At 43.3% G+C, this 27584-nt stretch overlaps 1 protein-coding gene across 8 annotated transcripts in view; it reads right to left on the minus strand.

The window, feature by feature from the left end:
• Positions 1–27584, minus strand: part of LRRFIP1 (LRR binding FLII interacting protein 1) — a 146716-nt gene that overhangs the window by 87942 nt on the left and 31190 nt on the right. For 6 of the 8 annotated variants that reach the window (XM_083354494.1, XM_083354495.1, XM_083354492.1 and 3 more), the window contains exon 2: positions 1016–1102. The exons of the other annotated variants lie outside the window; for them this stretch is intronic. In XM_083354494.1, the coding sequence (XP_083210620.1) occupies positions 1016–1102 (87 nt within the window). The remainder of the gene's footprint in view (positions 1–1015; positions 1103–27584) is intronic. 8 annotated transcript variants of the gene reach the window in all.

A 27584-nucleotide genomic window follows, 5' to 3' on the forward strand; every position in this document is an offset into this window, starting at 1 on the left:
ATACCGCCATCTCGTTTAGTCCAAGAGGTTCCATCTTTGACTATAGGAGGAGAGATGTTACCTCCCATTGATAGAGCACGCAATCTGGGCGTCCTCCTAGATTCAAGACTCAGTTTTGAAGATCATATTGGAGTTGTGGCTAGGGGGGCATTTGCACAGATTCGCCTTATATACCAATTGCGCCCCTTTTTGGACCGAGATGCCCTACGTACAGTCACCCACGCACTCGTTTCCTCCCGTATAGATTACTGTAATGCTCTCTACATGGGGCTGCCCTTGAAGACCACCCGGAGGCTTCAGCTGGTGCAGAGTGCAGCTGCACGGGTTGTGATGGGAGCACCCCGATACTCCCATATTACACCCCTCCTGGGTGAGCTGCATTGGCTACCGGTTGCCCTCCGGGTGAGATTTAAGGTGCTGGTACTTACCTTTAAAGCCCTACATGGCTTAGGCCTGGGATACTTGCAGGACCATCTGCTGCCGGGAACAAATTCCCATCGTCCAGTACGCTCACACAGAGAAGGCCTCCTTAGGGTACCGTCAGCTAGGCAATGTCGGCTGGCGACCCCCAGGGCGAGGGCCTTCTCTGTGGGAGTGCCAGCCCTATGGAATCAGCTCCCCCCTGAGCTTCGGATGGCCCAAAATCTCCAATCCTTTCACCGCAGCCTCAAAACACTCCTTTTCCACCAGGCTGACCTGGACTGACAGGCATTTTAATTAATTATATTTAGAATTTTTAATTTATTTTTATTTTTTAATTTTAATTTATTGCACAGATGATTTTAATTTTATTTTTATCTTGATTTCTGTACTTATTATATGTTTTGTTGTTAGCCGCCCTGAGTCCTTCGGGAGATAGGGCGGGATATAAATCCCATCAATAAATAAATAAATAATAAATAACATTCTTCCAATAAATACCAAGTATGATACTTACAATAATAATTTGTCTATTTTATCCCAAATATCAAGAAACTCTTGTACTTCAGAATTCATTCAAAAAGCTGTCTCATACCTCCTTTTGCTGCTTCTCAAGTTCTTTCATCCGAATTTCCCGTGCTTCAGCTCGTGCTGCACGCTTTGCCGCAAGTCTTGCTTCACCCTACCAAAGGAAAAAAGTAGCACAAGATTGCAGCAATATCTAAACTGAACTAGTTTGAAGGTCCAGGCTCTTATTATCATATTGACTTTACAATTATAAACCTGTACAGTATGTTTAGATGATAGCCAGTGTGATGTAGCTAAGTCCTTGCTGATTGTACCCTCTTTGCTTTTAAACTGCTAGAGGCTGCTGGGAAAAGCTACAAAAACTTCAAGTTAAGGAAAAGTGGGTGGAGGGGTACAGTAGCTAAGTCCTTGCTGATTGGACCCTCTTTGCTTTTAAACTGCTAGAGGCTGCTGGGAAAAGCTACAAAAACTGCAAGTTAAGGAGAAGAGGGTGGAGGGGCACAGTAGCGGCCTGCGCGCCTAACGGCACGCGAATCATATAACAAAATGAAAAATAGTGGTGGTATATTCAGGGCATGAACTCAGCATGTCTGGCTTAGTTCAGTGCAACACTTGTTTTGCAGCTGTCTTTCGCAGCACTCTTTTCAAACTGGGAAACTGTCCTATATGTACACAAATTACTAGTCTACAAGGACAGATTATTCATCTAGGGTCTGTAATCTGCGCTCTTCAGGCAGAAATTAGGTGTTCAGTTCAGCCTTCCTACTCTACTGAGCCTCCACGCTATCAGCCCCCTCTACCACAAAGATCCTGCAGGAGAAGGGCAGTGTGGACAACTGTGGGATCTGGCAGGGTGACAGCTGTGAACCATAAACCCAAAGCTTTAGCTGTGTCCCTGCATAAAAGATACAGTGCCCTTGCTAACCTTAACAGGGACATTAAGGAAACAGGTCAAGGTAATTGTGATAACTCAAATAAGCAGGGGACCATGGTCCAAGATGAACTTGTTTCTAACAGGGAGAAGTGTGAATCAGGTATTACACATCAGTCATGCAAGAAAAGAAAGGTACCCAAAAAGAGAAGCCACCTTCTGGTTGGTGACTCAATTATAAGGGATGTTAATTTAGGAAAGGATACAGAGGTTTCAAAAGAGGTCAGGTGTCTTCCAGGTGCTACTGCCAGTAGGGACAAGAAGCGTATTTTTAAAATAGTCAACAATGCCAGCAAAGACTGTGATGTGGATGCCATTGTACATCTTGGCACTAACGATCTGTCCCAAAATGATCTGTCCCAAAATGATTGGGCAGAATGATTTCCAGAGCTTGGGGCAGGAACTCAGCAGAACAGGCTGTAGGCTCACTTTTTCAGAGGTCTTACCAGTGTATAAGGAGCAAAATGGAAAAGGCCAGCATATAGCAGAATTTAAAATGTGGCTAAAGGAGTGGTGTAAAGGAGAAGGCTTTGGTTATATTAGTCACGATGTCTGTAGCTGGTCCAATGAAAAAATGTACAAAAGAGATGGTCTGCATCCATCCAAGAAAGGGACTGAGTTACTTGGCAATAAATTCACAGCTTTTCTGAAGGAATATTTAAACTAAACAACGGGGACAGTGAGTTAATTGATACAGAACATCACTGTCCCCGGCAATCTAAGAAAATAGGAGAACTTAGGCACCACACAAGTTATGTAGCAAGTAAACACAAGGTCAGTCATAAAGGACTCAAATGTCTGTACACCAATGCGCAGAGTATGAACAGTAAGCAGGGTGAACTAGAAATTCAGGTAAATGAGGGCAGATATGATATTGTTGCCATTACAGAAACATGGTGGGACGAAACCCACAAATGGAACACACAGCTACAGGGATTTAAATTATTTAAAAGAAAAAGACTAAACAAAAGAGGAGGTGGAGTTGCTCTCTATATAAGAAATAACTATCTCTACAGAAATAGAGCACAACAATGATGAAAACTGTAAACTTGAATGTATTTGGGTCAATATAAAAGGGGGGGAAATGACATTGCCATTGGTGTATACTATAGGCCGCCCAACCAAACAGAGGAAATAGATGAACTTTTTGCTAGTCAGTTAACTAAGGTATGTAGGAAGCGCATCACAATAGTAATGGGGGACTTTAATTACCCTGATATCAACTGGGAGACAAATTCTGCACCAAGTGGAAGATCTAACAGATTCCTGACAAACCTAGCAGACAACTTTCTCTCCCAAAAAGTAGAGAAGGGAACTAGGGGATTAGCCATATTGGATTTAATTCTCACTAACAGAGATGAAATGATAGAAAGTGTCAAAGCCACAGGAACCTTGGGGGGAAGTGATCATGTAATATTGGAATTCAACATTATGGAAGCACAAGCAATAGAATACAGCCAAACTAGAATCTTGAACTTTAAAAGAGCTAATTTCAATAAACTTAGAGAGACCTTGGGAAGAATTCCATGGATGAGAATCCTAAAGGGGAAAACAACTCAAGAAGCTTGGGAAATTTTGAAAAGTGAGATAATAAAAGCCCAGTCTAGCACAATACCAACAAAGAAGAAAAATAACAGCTTTCAAAAGAAACCAGCATGGCTGCATAAAGAACTCTCTGATAAACTGAAAGATAAAAAGGACAAGTATAAGAAGTGGAAAGAGGGGCACATAACTAAGGCAGAATATCAGCAAACAGCCCGTGCCTGCAAAGGTGAAGTGAGGGAAGCTAAGGCTCAAAATGAACTAAGGCTTGTGACCAAAGTCAAAAATAACAAAAAAAACCTTCTTTCAACATATAAGAAACAAGAAAAAAGTTAAGGAAATGATTGGTCCATTAGTGGGGGAAAGTGGCAAGAAGGTGACAAGCAACAGGGAGAAAGCAGAACTATTTAACTCGTTTTTTGCATCTGTCTTTACACAAAGGGAAAAAACAGTCCAACCTACCAAAACCAGTGCCATAAAAAACAGAATAGAAATGCAAGTTAAGATAGGAAAGAAAATGGTATGTGAGCACCTGTCCAGCCTAGACGAGTTCAAATCACCAGGACCAGATGGATTACAACCCAAAGGTCTCAAGGAACTGGCAGACGTGATCTCAGAACCACTGAACTATATTTTTCAAAGATCCTGGAGCACTGGGGAACTACCAGAGGACTGGAAAAGAGCTGATGTAGTTCCTATCTTCAAAAAAGGGAAAAAAATAGATCCAGGAAACTACAGACCTATCAGCCTGACCTCAATACCTGGGAAGATTCTGGAAAAGATAATCAAACAGCAAATCAGCGAACACCTTGATGCGAACAAAATTATCACTAAAAGCCAACATGGGTTTGTCAAAATTTTGTCAAAAACAGATCGTGCCAGACAAAACGTATTGCATTCTTTGACCAAGTGACAAAACTAGTGGACCAGAGGAATGCTGTAGATATAATTTACTTGGATTTCAGTAAGGCATTTGATAAAGTAGATCACAACCTACTACTTGATAAGATAGAAAAATGTGGGTTAGACAGAATCAACACCAGATGGATTCGTAGCTGGCTGACAGGCCGTACTCAGCGTGTGGTCCTCAATGGAACTGCATCTACATGGAAGGAAGTGTGTAGTGGGGTGCCCCAGGGCTCTATTCTGGGCCCAGTGCTCTTCAACATCTTCATCAATGATTTGGATGAGGGGATAGATGGGGAAATCATCAAATTTGCAGATGACACCAAGCTGGCAGGAATAGCCAATACTCCAGAAGATAGGCTTAAGATACAGGAGGATCTGGACAGACTTGAACACTGGGCACTATCTAACAAAATGAAATTCAATTGTGAAAAAAGTAATTTTCTGCATTTAGGCAGGAAAAACCAAATGCACAGGTATAGTATAGGTGGTACCTTGCTCAATAGTAGTAACTGTGAGAGGGATCTCAGAGTCCTAGTAATCACTTAAATATGAGCCAGCAGTGTGCTGCAGCTGCCAAAAAAGCCAACACAGTGCTAGGCTGCATTAACAGAGGGATAGAATCAAGATCACGTGAAGTACTAATACCACTTTACAATGCCTTGGTAAGGCCACACCTGGAATACTGCATCCAGTTTTGGTCACCACGATGTAAAAAAGATGTCGAGACTCTAGAAAGAGTACAGAGAAGAGCAACAAAGATGATTGGGGGACTGGAGGCTAAAACATATAAGGAACGGTTGCTGGAATTGGGTATGTGTAGTTTAATGAAGAGAAGGGTGAGGGGTAATATGATAGCAGTGTTCCAATATCTCAGGGGCTGCCACAAAGAAGAGGGAGCCAGGCTGTTCTCCAGAGCACCTGAGAGCAGGACAAGAAGCAATGGATGGAAACTAGTCAAGGAGAGAAGCAACCTAGAACTAAGGAGAAATTTCCTGACAGTTAGAACAATTAATCAGTGGAACAACCTGCCTCCAGAAGTGGTGAATGTTCCAACACTGGAAGTTTTCAACAAGAGACTGGACAGCCATTTGTCTGAAATGGTATAGGGTTTCCTGCCTTAGCAGGGGGTTGGACTAGATGACCTCCATGGTCCCTTCCAACTTCTTCTTCTTCTTCTTCTTCTTCTTCTTCTTCTTCTTCTTCTTCTTCTTCTTCTTCTTCTTCTTCTTCTTCTTCTTCTTCTTCTTCTTCTTCTTCTTTTTCTTCTTCTTCTTCTTCTTCTTCTTCTTCTTCTTGTTGTTGTTGTTATTATTATTATTATTATTATTATTATTATTATCATCATTATCATCATTATTATTATTATTATTATTATTATTATTATTATTATTATTATTATTATCATCATTATCATCATCATCATCATTATTATTATTATTATTATTATTATTATTATTATTATTATTATTTAATGGCTAAGGTACCAGGCTAGAACCCTGAAGACCATGAGTTCTAGTCCCACCTTTGAGAGGAAGCCATCCAGGTGATCTAGGACCAGTCACTGTTTCTCAGCCCTAGGAAGCAACAAGGGTAAACCATTTCTGAAAATCTTGCGAAACTGGAGCCAACACTGACTTGATGGCACAGAAACATACACAAACTATTTTTAGACATACTACATTTGCAATTCCTGAAAACTGCTGTAATGAAAACGATACAATAAGACAAGAGCAGTTATACCCATTTATTCAAGAGAAGGGGAAGAAATTGGAAAATTGAAAGTGTGGAAAAACTCTTGAGTTTTTCAAGTCACTTTCCTCTAGATCCCTGGAACTCCAGCCCCTTTTCAGGCCAGATGTTTATTCAGGTATTCAAGAAGTATCTCACTGAGATAGTAGGGTGTGTTTTTTTTCTTTTTAGGTAAATCTCTACCACCTATCTTGGGATGAGAAAAAGGTTCTCCCTATTTACAGTATAATAGGAAACTCTTTTGCTAATAGATAATTGTTTGTTGAATGTGGACAAACTTGATAGTGAATAGCTCTTAAAGAGACTAATCTTCAGTAAGCAGTTTTAAAAACTTTTATAAAATAGAACTTTATTAGCACATAGACATAAAAAAGCCATGAAAAATCAATCAAAGATAATGACAGCTTACTCTTTCTGACTATTTATTTTTATTATTTCATTTACTGATTTTTATCCCAAGTTGATTATTTTTATAAATAATTCAAGGTTGCAAACATACCTAATGCTCCTTCTTCATCCTATTTTCCTACAACAATTCAGTGAGATAAGCTGGCTGAGACAGAAACTGATCCAAAGTGACCCAGCTGGCTTAAATGCCTAAAGTGGGACTAGAACTAGTGTCCGTGATTTCTCGCCTGGTATCTTCTTCACATTCAATCTATTCTCTTTTTTCCTTCAATAATATCCATCAATCTGTTTTTCACAGCCAACAATGCAATCTCTTAACTCCCAATTTTATACCTGATTCTTCCCTTCTTTCATGTTGAAAAAAAAACATATATTAATTCTTTAAAGACAAACACCATATAATATGCAATACTTGTTTTAGCACCTTTTACAGATATAAATAAATCTATGGAATTTAGGAAAGGGATGCGGTGGCTCAGTGGGTTAGGACGCTGAGCTTGTCGATTAGAAGGTCGGCAGTTTGGCGGGTCGAAACCCGAGTGCCGTGTAAAAGAGTGAGCGCCTGTTACTCGTCCCAGCTTCTGCCAACCTAGCAGTTCAAAAGCACATAAAAATGCAAGTAGAAAAATAGGGACCACTACGGTGGGAAGGTAACAGCGTTCCGTGCGCCTTTGGCATCTAGTCATGCCAGCCACATGACCATGGAGACATCCTTGGATAAGCGCTGGCTCTTCGGCTTTGAAACAGAGATGAGCACCAGCCCCTAGAGTTGGAAATGACTAGCATGCATGTGTGGGGGAAACTTTACCTTTACCTTATGGAATTTAGATCAAGTTTTGATTCCATTGAACCTTACAGTATTAAGGAATACAGAAGGACTGGGTAGTTTGTCAACCAGATGAATAGTCTCTATTACCTAGATACTACTTTTACCAAGAATAATTTAATATTAATTGACAATAAGCTAGAGCAGGCATGTCAAACTGCTAGCCCAAGGGCCGGATGCATCACAAAGAAACCATGCCCACCCCATTGCTGGCAATGGGGAAAAAGTCGTGATACGTTGAGCGATGTCCCATGACATCGCAAGTTTGACTTGCCTGAGCTAGAGTTTCTCTTCATGTTCTCCATTCAGCAAAGTTAAAAGTTGAAGCAAATGACTCAGTGTAGTGTTATTGAAACATCAGGCAGACTTTAGCTGATTGATAAAGTAGCCATTAAAAGAAGTAGAAAAGGCAGGGCACTGAATTTTTAAAATTATGTAGAAAATTCCAATGCTGGAGGAGTTGAAATGATGTTGTCAAATCTTTCTCTGCATTTATTTCTGCCTATATAAGGAAATGACTAAATATCCAAATATCCAAAAATCTGGGAAAACATCTTAGGAATGGAAGATTACCTCCATTTACCAGACTATATTCCCTATAGCTTTTACTGACCCTGTATGCAGCACTTAAAATTGATCTTAGGAATAGCTAATGTACATTTTGTTATGTTATTTAAACTACCTAGTTTGCTACCATTTAAGCATTCAAAGAAATAGTTTCCATTTATTATATGTGAAAGCATTTTGAAATTTTTCACCTATAGAAAACTAAGTCAAATTTTAGTAACATCCTCCTTTACAAACTGTAATAGGGGCTTTTTCATGTCTTAAAATATTTTTATTTCCTTTCAATATCTCTGGGAAAACAATTCTAGAGAACAGAATGTTTGCTCACTATCTTTACTCTGTTGGATTTCTTTTAACTAACATTAATGGCACTGCAATTTCATGTAGGAGATAATTGACAAAGTTATTTCTTCAGAACAAATCTGATATATTTGTTAACTAAAACTCATTCATAAAGTGTTTACATAACAATAAAATACCAATTTAAAGAACAATTTTCCATCGGTGCCACATCGATAAAGGTACTTATTCCATTTCATTAATATTTAAGAATTAAAAAACATGTTACACATTTGTACTCAAGCCTTTGTAGACTGAGAATCAGCTGCTTGGAAGGGACATTTTAGTAACATTTGGTTTGAAAGTTGTACTACTTCACCTTCCTAAAGTTAGCATTGATTGACAGGCTACTTATAACTTTCCCCTCTAAATAGTTTAATTGACATTATAATACATTATTTGTACAATAATTTGTACAATACATTATTTATCCTTTATCCTTATATGAAGAACAGCAACTAATCATAACTTGAACTGATCTCTAAGACAAGTAAGCAATTAATCAGAGACTTAAATGAAGAGGAAAGTACTGCGGAATCAAAAAACTTTGTTAAGTTTAAAAAAGTTTTGTTAAGTTTTCCTGGTACATTATTCAAATGAGAGAGAAGATGAGCAGCATTTGGGCATCTTACCAGTATTTGGGCATCTAGTCTCAAAAGAATTCAAAAATGAATTGAAAAAACTAATACTCTTCTAAACAAAACAAAGCCAGGAAATAAAACCTTTATAATTCTATATAAAGATTAAAAAACTTAATCATTTCATTTTTAGTTTTTCATCTGTTTATTTGAGTTTTAAAGTTTCCCTGTCTAAAAATCATTCTACTTCTGTTGTTGAAGCAGACAAATAAGAAATTAACTGTGCTGCTTCTAAAGATTTCTCTCTTTTTCCTCTTCATTTCTTCTGAAGAAGATAGAGAACTATCCAAAATTTTCAGTTCTCAAGTCTACGAAAAATATTTCCCTTTAGTCTCCCACTCTTACCTTCAAAATCTTCAGTATGAAGTATATTAGGTTTCCCAGAATGCATACTGGAAATATATGCTTCCATTTCCCAGAATGTATACTGGGAAGAGAGGGAAACAAATCATTTAGAACACTACTCCACCCCATCATTAGGATAAGAATGGTGGAGAAACATGCACAACCTGATTTTCCACCTTTCAGAGACACAAATTACAAATATAATTGCAACATGTCAGGATTTTTACCAGCCGAACAGAAAGAGAGAAAAATGCTGCCATCAACGCCCCTAGACAAACTTCATGAGCAAGTCAGGAAAAGGTGACGGTAAAGGTTTCTCTGTCCAGTTGTGTCTGACGCTAGGGTGCCTGCCTTTCTTGGCCGAAGGAGTCAGTGTTGTTCAAAAACATTTTCTGTGATCAAGTGGCCAGCATAGCTATATGCCAAATGTGTACGGAATGCTGTTACCTTCCCACCCAAGTGATACCTATTTATCTATCATGCTTCGAAACGGCTAAGTAGGCAGGAGCTTGGGCAGAAACGAAAGCTCCCCCATTGTGCAGTACTTGGGTCTTGAACCCAGGCTGTCAGCTTTCTAGCTGACAAGCTCAGCATCTTTAACAGCTGAGCCACTGCATCCCTTGGGAGTCAGGAAGTTTCTTAGAAATACAGTAAGATAGCAATTCTCAGCACTAATACAGAATTTTGCTCATAAAGTCTCAATTTCCAACACAATGGTTAAGATATATTCCTCTATTGTTTTAAGTTTTAAAATCAAAGGTCTGTAGTTTAAGACTCCACATGCTGGCAGCTATTACTGTGGATACAATTCCATCTATATTTCCCCAAACTCTACTCATTATTATAGTATATTCTAAGAGACTTAAAAGGACATTTATTACCGGGATCATAAATATTTGGTGTAGACATCAAAGCTATTTATAAGTTAATTTTCATAAGACAGCATTATACAATACATATGCAGGACAGCAATGAAAAATGGAGAGAATAAAGAAAACAGATGAAAAATTGCAGAAATGCAATCATGTAAGGATGGCTGTTTCATCATGTTTATATTCATTTATATCAGTTAAACTTTTGGGTAATAGTTTCCCAATAATTAATTATTCTCTTTAATTCAACATCCATTTTTAAATCTCCAGAGCAGTTTCTTCTACTTTAGTGACCACAATCTGTTCCAGCAAAATGGTCACTAAGCAAATTGGTAGTAAAGCAAATCACATGAGAGAGAGAAAAAGAGATGCTGCAAAGATTGCTGATTGGTATCATGTTTCCCAAAAATAAGATCTACCTAGACACGAGGCTCACTGTGCCGAAGGGCCCCTGCAGCCAGGCGACACCTGTCACACCTCGCCTTTTGGTAGTAGCTTTTTCCACTTTCTCTGTCAGAATCCACCTCAACCCACATCTTAAGAAAGTAGAATTCTTGGAGACAGTTTCTTCCAAGCAGGAAATTTACTAAGAAATAGGAGATAGCAGGCATAATCAGCGCTTTTCTCATAGAACGCTCAAAACGGCGTTCCGGCACCTTTTTGTTTGCAAAAAAAAAGCTCCCTCTATTGGCTTTCGAAAGCCTATTGCAGGAGTAGGCAATCTTGGCTCTTTTTTATGACTCGTGGACTTCAACTCCCAGAAATCCTGAGCCAGCCACGCTGAGGGGAAAGAGAAAGGTTTCCAAGCTGAGCCATGCTGGCTCAGGAATTCTGGGAGTTGAAGTCCTTGAGTCATAAAAGAGCCAAGGTTGCATACCCTGCACTAGAGGAGAACATTAAAATTATTTACAAGGTTACTTCTTTAGGAACTAAATAACAATAGCAATAACAACATTTACTAAAAAGGCTAAAATAATTTCTGGTGGTATTATCTGTACATTAAAATTTTGTTTAGTCACAATCTTTCACTTTTCACATTCTGGACAAGCAGTGGTCATGCATCCTAGCAAAAGATGTTACATATGTGCATAAGCGTAGTCAGTAGCATATGCCTTTTAAAAAATATCAAACATGCAAAGAAACAAAAATAAGTCCAAAATATCTGAATTACATCAAGAAATGCCAACTTTGCAACCAATATTTCTCATCCATAACTATGGCACCCTAAGGATACCTGCATACTTCTCTGGGATCAGTAATGCAGCAGGGATTGCTTTTTCCTTCCAGTAACAGATTGCTGGGAAATACCAAACATGGCCTTGAGAATTCCAATGTTTGTTACAAATTTTTCTGGATGTGCTTGGAAAGAGACCTAGAAATGCCAGCACAAATACATCACAGTTGCTGAACGTGCACACACAATTAATTACAATCTTCAATTATATGTGATATATCTAAAATGAGATGGGCTGTCTCAACTGCAACTTGCAAACCATTCCATTTTGTGGCAAAACAATCCAGGACAAGCTGATTAGCAGAGCTTAGAGAGGACTCATTAGCACAATTTTTGGGAAGGAAAGAAACAGAAGGACATTTTAAGATCTTCCAGTTGATGTGATGTTATGTAACATCTTCTGCGAGTTGAAGTAAACGAGTCATAAAAGATCCAAGGTTGCCCACGGCTGGCCTATTGGCTTTCGAAAGCCAATAGGAATTGCTGCTGAGCGCGCCAAAAGCAACGTTGCACAGGAAAGTTGTCTGCAGCGAAGGCAGGAACTTTGCACCCCTCCCTGCTGCCCAACTACACCACCTCAACTAGAGAGTGGTTGGAGGTCCAGCCGATCTGAATCCGACCGATTGCGACTAAGAACCCATATTAGGTCTTATCTCGCAGCGATGAGAGTGGCAAGGTCTAATTACTTCACTACCCTTATCGCGTCCGCAGATAATCGCCCGGCCGCCCTGTTTAGGGTGACCCGCTCCCTCCTCAATCAGGAGGTGAGTGAGGAACCCTTGCAGGGAGTTTAGTCAACATCTGTTGGATAAAATCGCTCGGATTCGGACCGATTTGAACTCCGACTGGGCAGAGTCAGACGATCAGGACACGGGTGATCTTGTCAATGTGATCTGGGAGGAGTTCGATCCTGTAACTCCGGAGGAAGTGGACAGGATTATGGGGAGGCTGAGCTCCACCACATGTTTATTGGACCCGTGCCCTTCCTGGCTGGTTTATGCAGCCCGGGAGGGGACACGAGGCTGGTTCCAGGCGGTTATATCTGCCTCTTTGAGTGAGGGTAGTTTTCCCGCCGCCCTGAAGGAGGCAGTGGTGAGACCTCTCCTCAAGAAGCCTGCCCTGGACCCAGCTGTGTTAAATAACTTTCGTCCGGTCTCCAACCTTCGCTTTCTTGCGAAGGTTGTTGAGAGTGTGGTGGCGCATCAGCTCCCTCTGGTTCTGGATGAAACGGATTATCTAGACCCGTACCAATCGGGCTTCAGGCCCGGGTACAGCACGGAGACGGCATTGGTCGCTCTGGTGAATGATCTCTGGAGGACTCGGGACAGGGGATATTCCTCTGTCCGAGTCCTATTAGACCTCTCAGCGGCTTTCGATACCATCGACCATGGTATCTTGCTGCGACGTCCCAGGGGATTGGGAGTGGGAGGCACGGTCCTTCAGTGGTTCTCCTCCTATCTCCTGGGACGCTCGCAGTCGGTGTTGGCAGGGGGGCAGAGGTCGACCTCGAGGCCTCTCGCTTGTGGAGTCCCTCAGGGGTTGGTCCTCTCGCCTCTCCTGTTCAACATCTACATGAAACCGCTGGGTGAGATCATTCGTGGTTTTGGAGTTGGGTATCATCAGTATGCTGATGATACCCAGCTTTTCATTTCGACCCCAAACCACCCTCGACGTGATGTTCCGCTGCCTGGGGGCGGTTCGGGTCTGGATGGGGAGGAACAGGTTTCGACTCAACCCTGACAAGACCGAGTGGCTGTGCGTACCGGCATCTCGGGATATTCAGGATATCCCATCTCTCACTATGGGGGGGTGAGTTATTACCCCCCGTAGATAGGGCTTGCAACTTGGGAGTCCTCCTAGATTCACAGCTTTCTCTAGAAGACCATATAGTAGCTGTGACTAGGGGGGCCTTCGCCCAGGTTCGCCTGGTGCACCAGTTGCGGCCCTATCTAGACCGGGATGCCTTACGTACAGTCACTCACGCCCTTGTGACCTCTCATCTGGACTACTGCAACACTATCTACATGGGGCTACCCTTGAAGACCACTCGGAGGCTCCAGCTGGTACAGAATGCAGCCACGAGAATTGTGTTGGGAGTTTCCCGACACTCCCATGTTACACCTCTGCTCCGCGAGCTGCATTGGCTTCCAGTTGTCTTCCGGGTAAGATTCAAGGTGTTGGTAATGACCTACAAAGCCCTACATGGCATGGGTCCGGAATACCTTGGGGAGCACCTGCGGCTGGTGTCAACTTCCCTCCGCCCAGTACGCTCCCACAGAGAGAGCCTCCTCAGGGTGCCACCAGTCAAAGAATGTTGACTGGTGGCCCCCAGGGGGAGGGCATTCTCTGTGGGCGCGCCGGACTTATGGAATCATCTTCCGGTCAAGCTCGGGATGGTGCCTGACCTCCGCTCCTTCCGGCGCAATCTCAAAACCTACCTTTTTGAAGAAGCTGGCCTGGCCTGATGGGATGGGGTTGGGCTTTATTAATCTGTTTTAATCTATTTTAATGTGTGTTAACTTATTCATGGGCATTTGTTTAATCGTTTTTTAATTTTTGTATCTTGTTTTTTAATATGTATTGCCCTGTTCACCGCCCTGAGTCCTTCAGGAGAAGGGCGGTATACAAATTAAATAAATAAATAAATAAATAAATAAATAAATAAATAAATAAATAAATAATATTATTTGCAAATAGGATGGCAATAAACAATTTAGGCTGCATTTACATCAGGGCTTTTCAACCTTTTCAAAAATTGTACCACTTTTAGGACATGACAATATCAAGCACTACCAGTGCTTAACAAGGTGTCGAAAACTTGATGACTAAAAATGACTTTGGGTTTCATTGGTTAGATTCATTTATTGTTATAGAAATGCTTAGTTTATATTATAGAAAAGCAAAAAGTTGCGGTTCAGTGTTAATGCTTCCTTCTACTCCTGTAACAGAGGAAGTCAGAAGTCAGTGTCTTTTCTTTTTCCCTTCTCCCCCTCACTTTTCCCTTTTTTTCTCACCCTTCGCTCGCAAAAGCCCTCCCACTCACTCACACTTTGCTCACAAAAGCCTCCAGTCACTCTCACTAACTCCTCCGTCTCTTTCAAAGGCACCTCGTTCAGTCTCTCCCCCACTCACTCTGTCTCTTTCAAAGGCCTCTTGCTTGCTTGCTCACTTACTGCCCCATCGCTTCCAAACGTCATTTGCTCATTCACTCACTCACTTACTGCCCCGTCACTTCCAAACGCCATTTGCTGATTCACACACTCACTTACTGCCCTGACGCTTCCAAACACCATTTGCTCATTCACTCACTCACTTACTGTCCCATTGCTTCCAAACGCTTCCAAACGCCACTTGCTCGCTCACTCACTTACTGCATTTGGAAGTGACGGGGCAGTAAGTGAACGAGTGCCGGTGCCAGAGGCCATCAGCTGTTTGGTGCTGGAGACCACTGCTACAAGGAACACAGGTCGGGGTCAGGGTTCGGAGCAGCTCTGGGTGGGGGCTCAGCACGGGCCATGGTATGGCAACTGCGGGGAGGAGAATCCCTGCGGCATGTGACTCCAAGCTGCAGGGGCGGGGTGCAAAGAACAGGCAGTGATGCTGTAGCAAGACACCAGCATCGCTCCCAATGACAGCACCTCTGGCACCTTTTTTTTAAAGAAAAAAAGCACTGGGCATAAGACAGGATCTGAAGATTTCCCTTACAGATTGATATTTTTAAAGTGCGCCCAAGCAAACCCCACCCCACAGTTCATTCGGCCAGTTCCAGATCAGCCAATCTCCAGGTAGCAAGTCCATCGTGGGAAAAGAAAGGTAACATCAGTCTGGTTCCGTTTGCAGCACTATCATTTTCACCAGTTTTCACACCTCCTTCAGAGAAATAAACCAGATCCCGAAGGTTTGTGTCGGTACTACTGCCACGAGGTGAGGCAGGTGTCAGGAAAAAAGTAAGACATCCCCTGAAAATAACACCTAATGCTTCTTTTGGAGACAAAAACAATATAAGACCAGGTGTTATTTTCAGGGAAACATGATACTGTCTGATTTAGATAATGTTATGTAGCAATGCTAGTATTACTCTTACTCCTGTGTGCATTGTTAGATGAATGGAATTTGATCATAAGTGTGCATGTTGCTCAGAAAATTATTTTTTGACTATCATTTATTACTATTGTATTTGCAAATTTGCTAACTGAAGTAACTACTAAATAAGAAGTTGACCTATATGTTTAATATTCCCATCAAGAGGCCCCTGATTAAGTTCTTAGCTAAGTTTTTTGTGGGGTTAGGGAGGGGGGAGGGAGGAGACTATGGTTGCGCGGGAAAGGCACACCTTCCAACCACCATAACGCATGCCAGGCCCGCGGCCGTTCGCGACGGCGTACAACGAGGGCCAGTCGCCGATAACACCCAGTGGCGTACTGACGAACGTCCCATCCCTAGGATGGTGGGGAATGGCAGAAGGTGCACAGACAGAGGGCCGTATCGTCACCGGGAGTGTCATCTCCGCTCTGTAAAGGCGGTGAGACGCTCCGACCCTCTGTTCTCCCCCGGAGGACCCGGGAGCAAAGGTGCGCACCCTCCCATGCTGAGGCTGGTCTACCTGAATGCAAGGTCCGCAGCCAACAAAGCTCACCTCATTCGTGACCTATTGGAGAGTGAGCATGCGGACCTGGCCTGCATCACGGAAACCTGGCTGGGCCCAGAGGGGGGTGTTCCTCTGGTTGACCTCTGCCCGCCAGGTTTCCAGGTACTGCACCAGCCCCGGGCTCATGGGAGGGGCGGGGGAGTGGCAGTTATCATCAGGGAATCCCTTAGCCCGCGAGAGACCACCGTCCCTCAGATGGTCGGGTGTGAGTCTCTCCTACTGAGATTCGGCCCAGGGGCGCAGCTGGGTCTGCTGCTGGCGTACCTACCACCTAATCGTGCAGCGGCGGCCCTACCCGAGCTACTCGATGTCCTCTCAGGGTTGGTGGTTGAATTCCCAAGACTCATGGTCTTGGGCGACTTTAATCTACCGTCCCTGGGAGGATCGTCCGAACTGGCTCGGGAGTTCATGGCTTCCATGACGGCCATGGACCTGTTGCAAATAATTTCTGGGCCGACTCATGAGAGAGGCCACAACCCAGACTTGGTGTTCTTGTCTGGACGGTGGCGTGATGATGTCGGTGGGGGTGCCACAACTGTTACGCCCCTGTCATGGACCGATCACCACCTCCTGCGGCTAGACTTCCCCCTTGCCACCCCCCACCGTGGGTGCACGGTGCCAGTCAGATGGTACCGCCCTAGGCGCCTAATGGACCCTGATAAGTTCCAGGCAGCGCTTAGGGACTCGCATGCACCCCCTGCTCACAGCTCGGCGGAAGCCTTAGTGGAAGCCTGGGAAAAGGCAGCCACGGAGGCTCTGGACCGAGTTGTACCCTTGCGGCCTCTGACCCGGCGCAGATCCCAGCGAGCCCCATGGTTCACCGAGGAGCTCCGGGAGATGAAGCGTCGGAGACGGGGCCTAGAGAGCCGTTGGAGGTCCAGTCGATCCGAATCCGACCGATTGCGACTAAGAATCCTCACCAGGTCTTATCTCGCTGCGATAAGGGTGGCAAAATCCAACTACTTTTCCACCCTCATCGCGTCCGCAGATAATCGCCCAGCTGCCTTGTTCAGGGTGACTCGCTCCCTATTAAACCAAGAGGTGAGGGAGGAACCCTTGCAGGGTCGAGCCGAGGAATTTGGTCAATATCTGCTGGATAAAATCGCTCGGATTCGAACTGGTCTGGACTCCAACTGGGCTGAGATGGAAGAACAAGACATGGACAGTCTTGTCGACGTCATCTGGGAAGAATTTGATCCTGTAACTCCTAAGGAAGTGGACAGGATTATGAGAAGGTTAAGCTCCTCCACATGCTTACTGGACCCGTGCCCTTCCTGGCTGGCCTATGCAGCTCGAGAGGCGACACGAGGCTGGTTCCTAGCAGTCATCTCTGCTTCTCTGAGTGAGGGTCACTTCCCCACCGCCTTGAAGGAGGCGGTGGTGAGACCTCTCCTCAAGAAGCCCACCTTGGACCCATCCTCTTTGAATAACTTTCGTCCAGTCTCCAATCTTCGCTTCCTTGCGAAGGTTGTTGAGAGCGTGGTGGCGCACCAACTTCCTCAGATCCTGGATGAAGCGGTTTATCTAGACCCGTACCAATCGGGTTTCAGGCCGGGCTACAGCACGGAGACGGCATTGGTCGCTCTGATGAATGATCTCTGGAGAGCCCGGGACAGGGGCCATTCCTCTGTCCTAGTCTTATTAGACCTCTCGGCGGCTTTCGATACCATCGACCATGGTATCTTGCTGCGACGCCTCAGGGGACTGGGAGTGGGAGGCACGGTTCTGCGTTGGTTCTCCTCCTTTCTCCAGGGTCGCTCGCAGTCGGTGCTGACAGGGGGACAGAGGTCGACCCCGAGGCCTCTCGCTTGCGGAGTCCCTCAGGGGTCGGTCCTCTCGCCTCTCCTGTTCAACATCTACATGAAACCGCTGGGTGAGATCATTCGCAGTTTTGGAGTAGGGTACCATCAGTATGCTGATGACACCCAGCTTTTTATCTCAACTCCAAACAATATCAGTGATGCCCTAGACGTGATGTCCCGCTGCCTGAAAGCGGTCCGGGAATGGATGGGGAGAAACAGGCTTCAACTGAACCCGGACAAGACTGAATGGCTGTACGTACCGGGAAGCCAGGAGATCCAGAACGTCCCACTGCTTAACATTGGGGACAAGTTACTTCCCCCTGTTGATAGGGCCCGCAACCTGGGTGTCCTCCTAGACTCGCAGCTCTCCCTGGAAGACCACATTGGAGCTGTGACCAAGGGGGCCTTCTCCCGGGTTCGACTAATTCGCCAACTACGGCCTTATCTGGACCTGGATTCCTTACGTACAGTCACCCATGCCCTTGTGACATCTCGCCTAGACTATTGTAACGCTCTCTACATGGGGCTGCCCTTGAGATCCACTCGGAAGCTTCAACTGGTGCAAAGTGCGGCGGCACGGACACTCTTGGGAGCCTCCCGATACTCCCATATCACACCTCTCCTCCGTGCGCTGCACTGGCTTCCGGCTGCCTTCCGTGTGAAGTTCAAGGTGCTAACGATGACTTACAAAGCCCTACATGGCATGGGTCCGGACTACCTTCGGGAGCACCTTCTGCCGATGTCAGCACCCCACCGTCCTGTGCGCTCCCACAGAGAGGGCCTCCTCAGGGTGCCACCGCTCAAGGAATGTCGGCTGGTGGCCCCCAGGGGGAGGGCATTCTCAGTGGGTGCGCCAGCCCTCTGGAACACCTTACCAACAGAAATCCGGATGGCCCCTGACCTCCGTACCTTCCGTCGCGACTTAAAAACTTTCCTGTTTCAGCAGGCTGGCCTGGCATGATAGCGTTAATTGGGGTCCCAGTTTGTGTTCATTAGTGTTTCTTATTATCTTTATTGTTCAATCTGTATACCTTCCTTCCTCTGTACACCGCCCCGAGTCCCTCGGGAGAAGGGCGGTTTATAAAAAACTAATAAATAAATAAATAAATAAATAAATAATATGATTTATGGATTATTCCAAAGAGTTTTCAATTACACAGTTCACTCATTCAGTAACAAAATAATGAGACAAGTATATCCAAGCATCTTTACCCCATCAGCTACCCCAATTTAGCATGCCACAGATTAGGTGGCAAAACCCAGTTTTAATGTTCTTCCAAAAGTGTGAGGGCAACTTCACATCAGACAAGAGAATACTCCAAAGGGCAGCGTACAGAGCTGTTGGTTTACAATGTAAGCCCAAAATCAAAAATTCATTTTTTTTACTTCAAGCCCAAAGTCTAGAAGTGTTTTCCATGTAGCAATAAAAGTATTCGTATTCTTTTCTTTAATCAGTACAGTCCATTTAGCCATCTCTGCTAATTCCACCATTCCTCCATTGTGGGAATTGATGTAGTTTCCATCTCTGAGTGTAGAGTAATTTTGCTGCTATCAACATATAATCAAGGTTCCATTTTTTTTCTAGGTCTTTGTCCATTAGCCCCGAAAGAAATATCTCTGACTTTCTTTCTATATTCACTTTAAGAATTTTCTGTATTAATATATGAATCCTACTCCAATATTTTCTTGCTTTATCACACATCCACCATAAATGGTAAAAAGCCCCCTCTTTACATTTACATTTCCCACATTCATTTGAAATGCCTTTATACATTTTTGGTAACTTATCTGGTGTTAAATACCAATAGTATATCATCTTTTAAATTATAGTTTAATGTAAATTTTAATCCTTTATTCCACATATTCTCCTATTGTTCAAGCATTACATTATACCCAAAATTCCTTGCCCACTGAATCATATGTTTTCCTTGTTCATTTTCCTGATTTAAATTCAATAACATTTTATAAACTAATATGTTCACCACTACTACACAGTAGGATTTCCAATCTAGTTTAAATCTTTCTTTCAATTGCATATATATAAACCAATGACCTTCTGATAATAGACATGACCTTTTGATAATAGCTCCTCCTTGGATTAGTGGCTAGGCACACCCAAATTAAATGATATTATTTTACCACAGGTCCACCAATTTGGCCTCATCACAATCTCCTTTCTAAAAAAGGCTTCTTGTGGGGAAACCCAAAATGGCACCTTTGTAGAAAACCTTGTTTTATATTTATTACAACTCAACTGAGTCCTCCGGGAAAGGGCGGTATATAAATGTAATAAAATAAAAATAAAATAAAATAAAATGGTGCATCTAACAAAATGATTATTAAAATCAACATTTACTTTTATCACAAATAACCATGCCAGCCAAACCTTAATTCATGGCCTTCTAGGTCCTGTAACATCTTACTCCACAGGTTCACCCATTCTTTTAGCAAATAAAACAACAAGCATCAAAGTACAATTTCAAATCAGGTAAACTCAAATCCCCCCTTTCCTTAGCATCTTGCAATAATCTATATCTGATTCTCTGTTTTTCCCTCTACCATATAAACTTTAAAATATTCCTCTGCCATTGTATAAATGGAATATCAGTTGCAAGTATTGGTAATGTTTGAAACAAGAAAAGCATCTTTGGTAAAACATTCATGATGATTACAAAAATTCTACTCAAAAAGGATAAATGCAATTTATTCTACTTAATAATTCTTTTTAATACCATTCCAGAGAGGCACATAATTATTTTTGAACAATTTTGTTAACATAATATCAAATATTTCACCTTTTTCTCAACCCTAAAACCAGACCACCATCCTTTGAGGTCATATTCTTAATCAACATTTCTGCTTATTTTAAAACCAGCCAAGGACCCAAATTCATTTCCTCATCAAGTGTTCTATATTATTTTTTGGGTCTTGCAGAAATATCACCAAATCATCAGCAAAGGCCCTCAATTTATAAACTACCTTCTTAACATTTATACCTTTTATTTTCTCATCTTGCCTGATATCTCTATTCAGAACTTCCAAAAACAGTGGGGGATTGTTAAAGATAAAATGTATGTTAAAACTTTTTAATAAAAAAAAGAACTTCCAAAACCAGGATAAACAGCAGTGGAGACAGCGGACGTGTTGTACCTTTTTGAATTTCACATGAATTAGTTAGATCACCATTAATAACAATTTTTGCTTGTTATGAGGTATAAACAGCTTTGACCTCTTGAATAAAATTTCCATTAAAATCTATTTCTTCCAGGACTTTAAACATAAAGACCCAATTTGCATCAGATCATTTGTCAATATATCAGGTCTTTCTAAATATCAATGACTGTTGTACAAACGTCAGGTGCAAATCAACCCCCTCTTCCCTGTGATATCCCCTAAAGCATTGGAAGAAAGTATCAAGTCATTCCTAATCCTTCTCTTCATTAGGCTAGACATATCCAGTTCCCTTAGCCATTCATCATAAGGTTTAGCTTCCAGACTCCTTATCATCTTCATTGCTCTTTTCTGCATTATTTTTAAAGCCTCAGCAACTTATCTCTATCAAAGGAATCAGAACTGAATGCAGTATTCCAAGTGTGGCCTTACTAGTGCAGTATAGAGTGGTACCAGTGAAGAACAGAGCACTGCTATCTCTTCTCATGATCTTAATACTATCCCTCTATTGAAGCAGGCTAGGACTGCATTAGCTTTTTTGGCAGCTGCAGCATACTGCCAACTTATACTTATATGGTGGTCCTAGATCCATATTACTGATACTACTGTTGGGAGGGGTACTGCTTATTCAGTACTTGTGCATTTGTTTTTTTCCTAAGTGCAGGTCCTTACTTTTCTTACCACTGAACTCCATCTTGTTGGATACAGCCCAATAGCAATTTCTCCCATTTTGGTGTCATTTACAAATCTGGTAAGCACCCATTCTATCCCCTCATTTAGATCATCTATGAAGATGTTGAAAAGAATTAGGTCCAAGACAGAACCTTGAGGTCCCCCCCTGCATGCTTCCCTCCAAAGATATAGTTCCATTGACAAGCGTACACTAAGTGCAGTTGGCCAAGCATCTGGTGGTGGTACTAGCTATTCCACATGTCTATGCAGATTCTCAGTCATCCAGGTAATTGTTGTCCTAAAGCTGCTTTTTCAAAAGGCAACTGGATTTTGCTTTTCCTTGAAGATGTTCCATTTCTCATCCAAGAAGCTTCTTCAGTTCACACTGAATGGTGAAGGATGGAAGGATTTATATTCCTTGCAGTCATCTGGTCGTTAGCACTCTTTCTGAGAGTCATTGAGACCACTTGGAAGTTTATCTATGCCCTTAGGGTCACCTGAATAGTACAAATGGGTGTGGAACCTTCTTGGAACTGCTGAAGAGTGGTGTAGTATCCCCTCTGTTGAGAAAGGGCTGTTCAACCTTTGACTATCTTTCAAACCAGCAGTCCTCTCTCTCCAAAATGTGGACTTTCCTATGTTCAAAAATGTGGCCTTTGTCTTCCAAATGCAGATGGACTGCTGAATCTTGTCCTGATGAGTTTGTTCTATGTTGTGGCACATGTTCGTGAAGTGGTTTTTTATTTCTCCAATGTACAGATCTGTACCTGTCTCACTGTATTGCATTGCATATATCACATTGCTTAGTTTGTGCCTGGAAGTTTTATCCTTGGGGTAAACAAGCTTCTGCCTTAGTGTGTATTTGGGTTTAAAATATGCATGTATTTGTTTTGGTTGAAAATCCTTGAGCTTTTCAGATACAGTATTCCTGCAATGTATGGAATGACAAAGTTGCTTTGTTTATTGTTTTCTTCTTTGTCTGTTATAGAATGTGTTTTTCTTGCTGGATTTGTTTGTTTGTTTCATAAAGGCCCAATTGGCATAGCCACAAGTTCTGAGGGCTTTCTTATGTGTTTTAGTTCCTTTTCTTTTCTTTTTGCTGGCGGGCAAACTTTCAGCCCGGAGGTGTAGGGTTCTGATCACTCCCATTTTGTGTTCCAGTGGGTGGTTATCACTCCCATTTGTGTTCCAGTGGGTGGTGAGAATCAAAAAGGAGATACTGATCTATGTATGTACTTTTCTGTAAACTTCCATGTTAAGGCTTCCTTAATCTGTATTCCACAGTCCAGGAAGACCAGACTATTTTCCTTAACATCTTCCCTAGTGAACTTAATCTATCTGTCCACAGAGTTGATGTGTCTGGTGAAGGCTTCCAATTCCTGTGTTTTAATCTTGACCCAACTATCATCCGCATACCTATACCAGTGAGTGGGTAGACCTCCTATGAAGGAATTAGGGCTTCAGTTTCTACCTCTTTCCATGTAGAGATTGGCCACAATGGGGTACACAGTTGAACCCATGGTGCAGCTGTGTTTTTGTCTGTAGAAACCATCATTATATTTAAAATAGGTGGTTGTCAGGCAGAGGTCCAGCAAGGCACACATGTGATCTGCATTGAGATTGGTTCTATCACCTAACGTGCTGTCTTGTAGCAGTCATTTATTCACTACCATGACAGCTTCAGTTGCTGGAATGCAGGTGAAGTCATATCGTAATGATTAAGAAACAATCCCAACCAGATCCAGTTTTAGTTTCAAAACCCTGTAAACTGTTGATGTCATGAGTGGTATTGCTGACCAGAGGGATTAATAAGGAGGTTAGATGTTTTGCAATGTTGTAGATGATGGTGTTGGTGCTGCTGACAGTGGAGTTCCCTTTTTGTGGATTTTGGAAAGTCCATATATGCAAGGAATAGCTTTCCCAGGGTAAATGTGGTAGTATTGTGGCTTGTCAATAGCAATGTCCTTCAGTAGTTGTTGCAGGAAATCAATGACCTTTTTCTTATAATTGCTGGTAGGATCTCTCTTCAGAGTCTCATACATACCAATGTCCTTCAGAAGAGTGTCCACCTTGGCACTGTAGTCATCTATGTTCAGGATAACTGTGCATCTTCCTTTATCAGCTAGTGAGATGGTGATGTTCACAGATGTCTGCCTAGGGATGTCACTGATCTCCTTTCTTATAAGGGAGTGTGGATTTGTAAGTGGCTGACAAATCGCATGTCATGGTTTTGATAGATTAGACCAATAGAAATAAGAGGTAATTGCTTTCCTCAAAGAACACTTTTAATGGCTACATAATACCAGCATGAACAAAGGTGAACCCAAGACTGAATGTTACCCCTCCAAAAGATTACAAATTACAAGTTGAACTCCCCACCCCTTAGTGTGTCATAAATCACAATCCCCAATTAACACCTTTGGCGGGCTTCCTAACAGTAGCTCCAGCCTACCAAACATTAAGGCTGCTTGACCTTGGTTCCCACAAGAAAATTATTGTTTTGACTAAACTATAAGAAAGCATGTCCTCCCTCCCATTGCTGTGGTAACTGAAAAACGAAGAATGGCTGTTTTCAGAGCGTTTGAAGGTTTGACAGTCGGATCCCCTAAAGAAGAGAGAAATCCTGTGAATGGAAAAGAATTTAGAGTCAAAAATCATCCCCTAGGCTTATTCAAATGCTTATCATAAAATTTATATATTAATCTATCAGCTTTTACATCAGCACTTTTCACCCAGATGGCCCCTGATAGTGGGTAACATTTCCATTGCACTAGATACTGCAACTTTCCCTTGTACAACCTTGAGTCAAGGATTTGTTTTATTTCATAATGAGTCTCTCCCTCCACAACAAGAGGATCAGGTGCCTGTTTGGGAGGAGGTCTCAATGTTGACTCTCTGTAAGGCTTCAATAGGCTGCAGCTTTAATTCCACAGTGACTGGATTTATAATCCGCACCATGGAGAAAGGTCCACAGAATTTTGGTCCCAATTTTTTACTAGGCAGTTTGAATCTTATTTTGTAGAGAGGGAAACCTTTTCACCCACATGAAATGATCTCAGGGTGGGGAGTTTCCTCTTGTCTGCCTGCTCTTTGTAAATTATTGATGCTTTTGTCAGAGCTGCTTTTGCCTTGTCCCACATGGTTTTCCAAGAAGTCACCCATTCGTCTAAAGTTTGAGAAACAGGAGGATTCTGCGGGAGCTCAGGCATGGGAATGAATTCTCTACCAGTAGCTATTTTAAAAGGAGTGAGTCCAGTGGTACTATGTACTGTGTTATTGTAAGCCACCTCAGATAAGGGGAGGAGGTCAGCCCATGTGGTCTCTTGGTAGTTCACATAGCACCTAATATATTGCTCCTCCATCGAGTTAGCCTTTTCAGCAGCTCCATTAGTAAACAGATGAAAAGCCGATGACAGTCCCTATATGGACCCAATAAGTTTCAGAAAGTTTCTCCAGAACATGGCAGTGAATTGCACCCCCCTATCTGATGTAATCAGCTTCAGAGCTCCATGGAGTTGGTACATAAGCTTTTTTTATTTTTTTTATTTTAATTCCATTTATATCCCGCCCTTCTCCGAAGACTCAGGGCAGCTTACAAGCTTTAGCAGTAACCTTCATTCTATGTATATGCCTGCTTATTAGGGCTTTCACACACACCCTCAAGCGGCATTATTACAAAGTCAGCTTATTGCCCCAACAATCTGGGTCCTTGAGAAACATTCTTGCCAACTTCTTTTCAGAAGGGAGACTGGTCCAGGCAATGAAATGAGCTTGTTTAGAAAGGGTCTATTATACTCCATATTACTATATTACCCCTACTTTCCGGTAACTCTACAATAAAGTCCATGGCTATCTCTTCCCAGGGCTGAAAAGGGTCTGCGAGTTGCTGTAATAATCCAGAGGGTTTCCCTGGATGATTTTAGATGGTTGCACAAGTTGCTCAGCTTTTCACATAATTCTTAATGTCCTTCTTCAGTCCTGGACATCAACTGCTGTCGAATCAAATGTAAAGTTTTTAGATAGCCAAAGTGACCTGCCTCTTTGCTATCGTGGCTGCGCTGGAGAGCCTGAACTCTGAGAGTCTCTGGTAGGTGGAGTTTTGATCCCGTCCAAGCTAACCCATCCCGACAAGTCAGTATGGTTTTATTTGCTAAGAACCAGGGATTGGTTTTTAACTCCTCCTTCAGTCTCTTAGTAATCGGGTTATCAGGTTCAGTTGATTTTGCATGCAATGGGCCCCCTGTTCTTACTTGAGAAACCAACTCTGATTGCGGAATAACAGAGTTCACAATCTCTTCTCGACAGCTTTTGTATTGGGACAATCTGGATAAGGCATCAGCTAGGAATTTTTTCCCCTCCCAGGATGTATTTTATTGTAAAGTTGAAATGGTTAAAATACTGCACCCATCGAACTTGCTTAGGGGATAATTTCTGAGGGTTTTTTAGTGCCTCTAGATTTTTGTGATCAGTCCATACTTCAAAAAGCAAGTCGCTCCCTTCAAGAAAATGACACCAAGTAAGCAGAGTCCATCTCACAGTGAAAGACTCTTTCTCCCAGACTGCCCACCTTCGTTCAGTGTCCATTACCGTATTTTCTGGCGTATAAGACGACTGGGCGTATAAGACGACCCCCCAACTTTTGAGATGATTTTCAAGATTTTTCGTCTTATACGCTGGAAAACCAGTGAGCCTGGGAAGGCACGCCCCCCCCTCACTGTGGAGGAAGCAGGGCAGGCTGGCGTTAAGGAGCACTCCTTAGCAGCTGGGGAGTGCGCACGTGTGCAGGACTGTCCTGCCGGCTCCCGCCCGACGCTCTTCCCTCTTGAGGCAGCATCCCTGAGGACTCCTTAGGAGCCGGGGAGCGATGCTGCCTCAAGAGGGAAGAGCGTCTGGCAGGAGCCAGCAGGGCAGTCCTGCGCACGCGCGCGCTCCCCAGCTGTTAACAAGCACTCCTTAGGACTAATTTATAATCTCTCATGTAAGAAAATGCTGGGGGGGGGGAAGAGAATTCATAATATGGTTTGCCCTGAAAAGGGATTTTGATGGTTATCATGTGTGTTTGCAAAGGATTCACGGGTTGGGGAAAGGGAGGCATGTGGAGGAATGCTAATGACCAAACCCTCATATCAATGGTACAATGATTTTGTCGTATCAGTGGTACAATCATTTTGACGTCATCTTGGCTTGTTAAAGTTAACAAGTTTAACTTGGCTTGTTAAAGTGCAGCATGTAGGTGTATTCAAACACAGCGCCAGAAAGGTAAGAGCGTAGAAAGGCGAGGTGCCAATACGTGGAGAAAAGAAAGGATGCGACCTATTAAAAATGCCTAGCACTTACTTAAGTAACTACAAAGATTCAGCAAACGGAGTAAGCCCGGTGGAAGAAGAACTGCCGGGGCTGCCTCTTCAGAGGGAAGGAAGAAGAGGCCTCGCCTCCCCTATCCCAACGCTGTCTGCTGCCACGGTCTAGGGTTGGGTTACCTATAGTCCACACATACGTCGGGCGCTTTCTCCCCTTCCATTTTTTTTTTTCATGACAAATGACACCCTCTTGCGGAGGGGGGGGACGCATGTTGAGGGGCGGCGGCGGTGCCCACAAGACAGTGCGAAAGAGACGAAGCCGCGCAATTTCGCGCTATTTCCCTTGCGGCGCGCGACGCGTGGCAGCATCTGGAGCTTGCGCGAGGGGCATCTGGGAGGCCGGCGCGCTCGCTCGCTGGCTGGCTCTCCCGCTCGCAAGACAGCACGAAAGAGACGAAGCCGCGCTATTTCGCGCTATTTCCCTTTCGGCACGCGGCGCACGGCAGCATCCGGAGCTTGCGCGAGGGGCATCTGGGAGGCCGGCGCGTGAGCGCGGGAGAAATTCTGGCACGGCGCGAAAGCAGGTGCTGCTCGCCCACCTGCCTGCGCGCTCGCTTGCTGGCTGGCTCTCCCGCTCGCTCGCTCCCCGGCTCCTAAGGAGTCATCAGGGATGCTGCCTGAAG

Source organism: Vipera ursinii (assembly GCF_947247035.1).
Source record: "Vipera ursinii genome assembly, chromosome: 1".
Classification (NCBI taxonomy): domain Eukaryota; kingdom Metazoa; phylum Chordata; class Lepidosauria; order Squamata; family Viperidae; genus Vipera; species Vipera ursinii.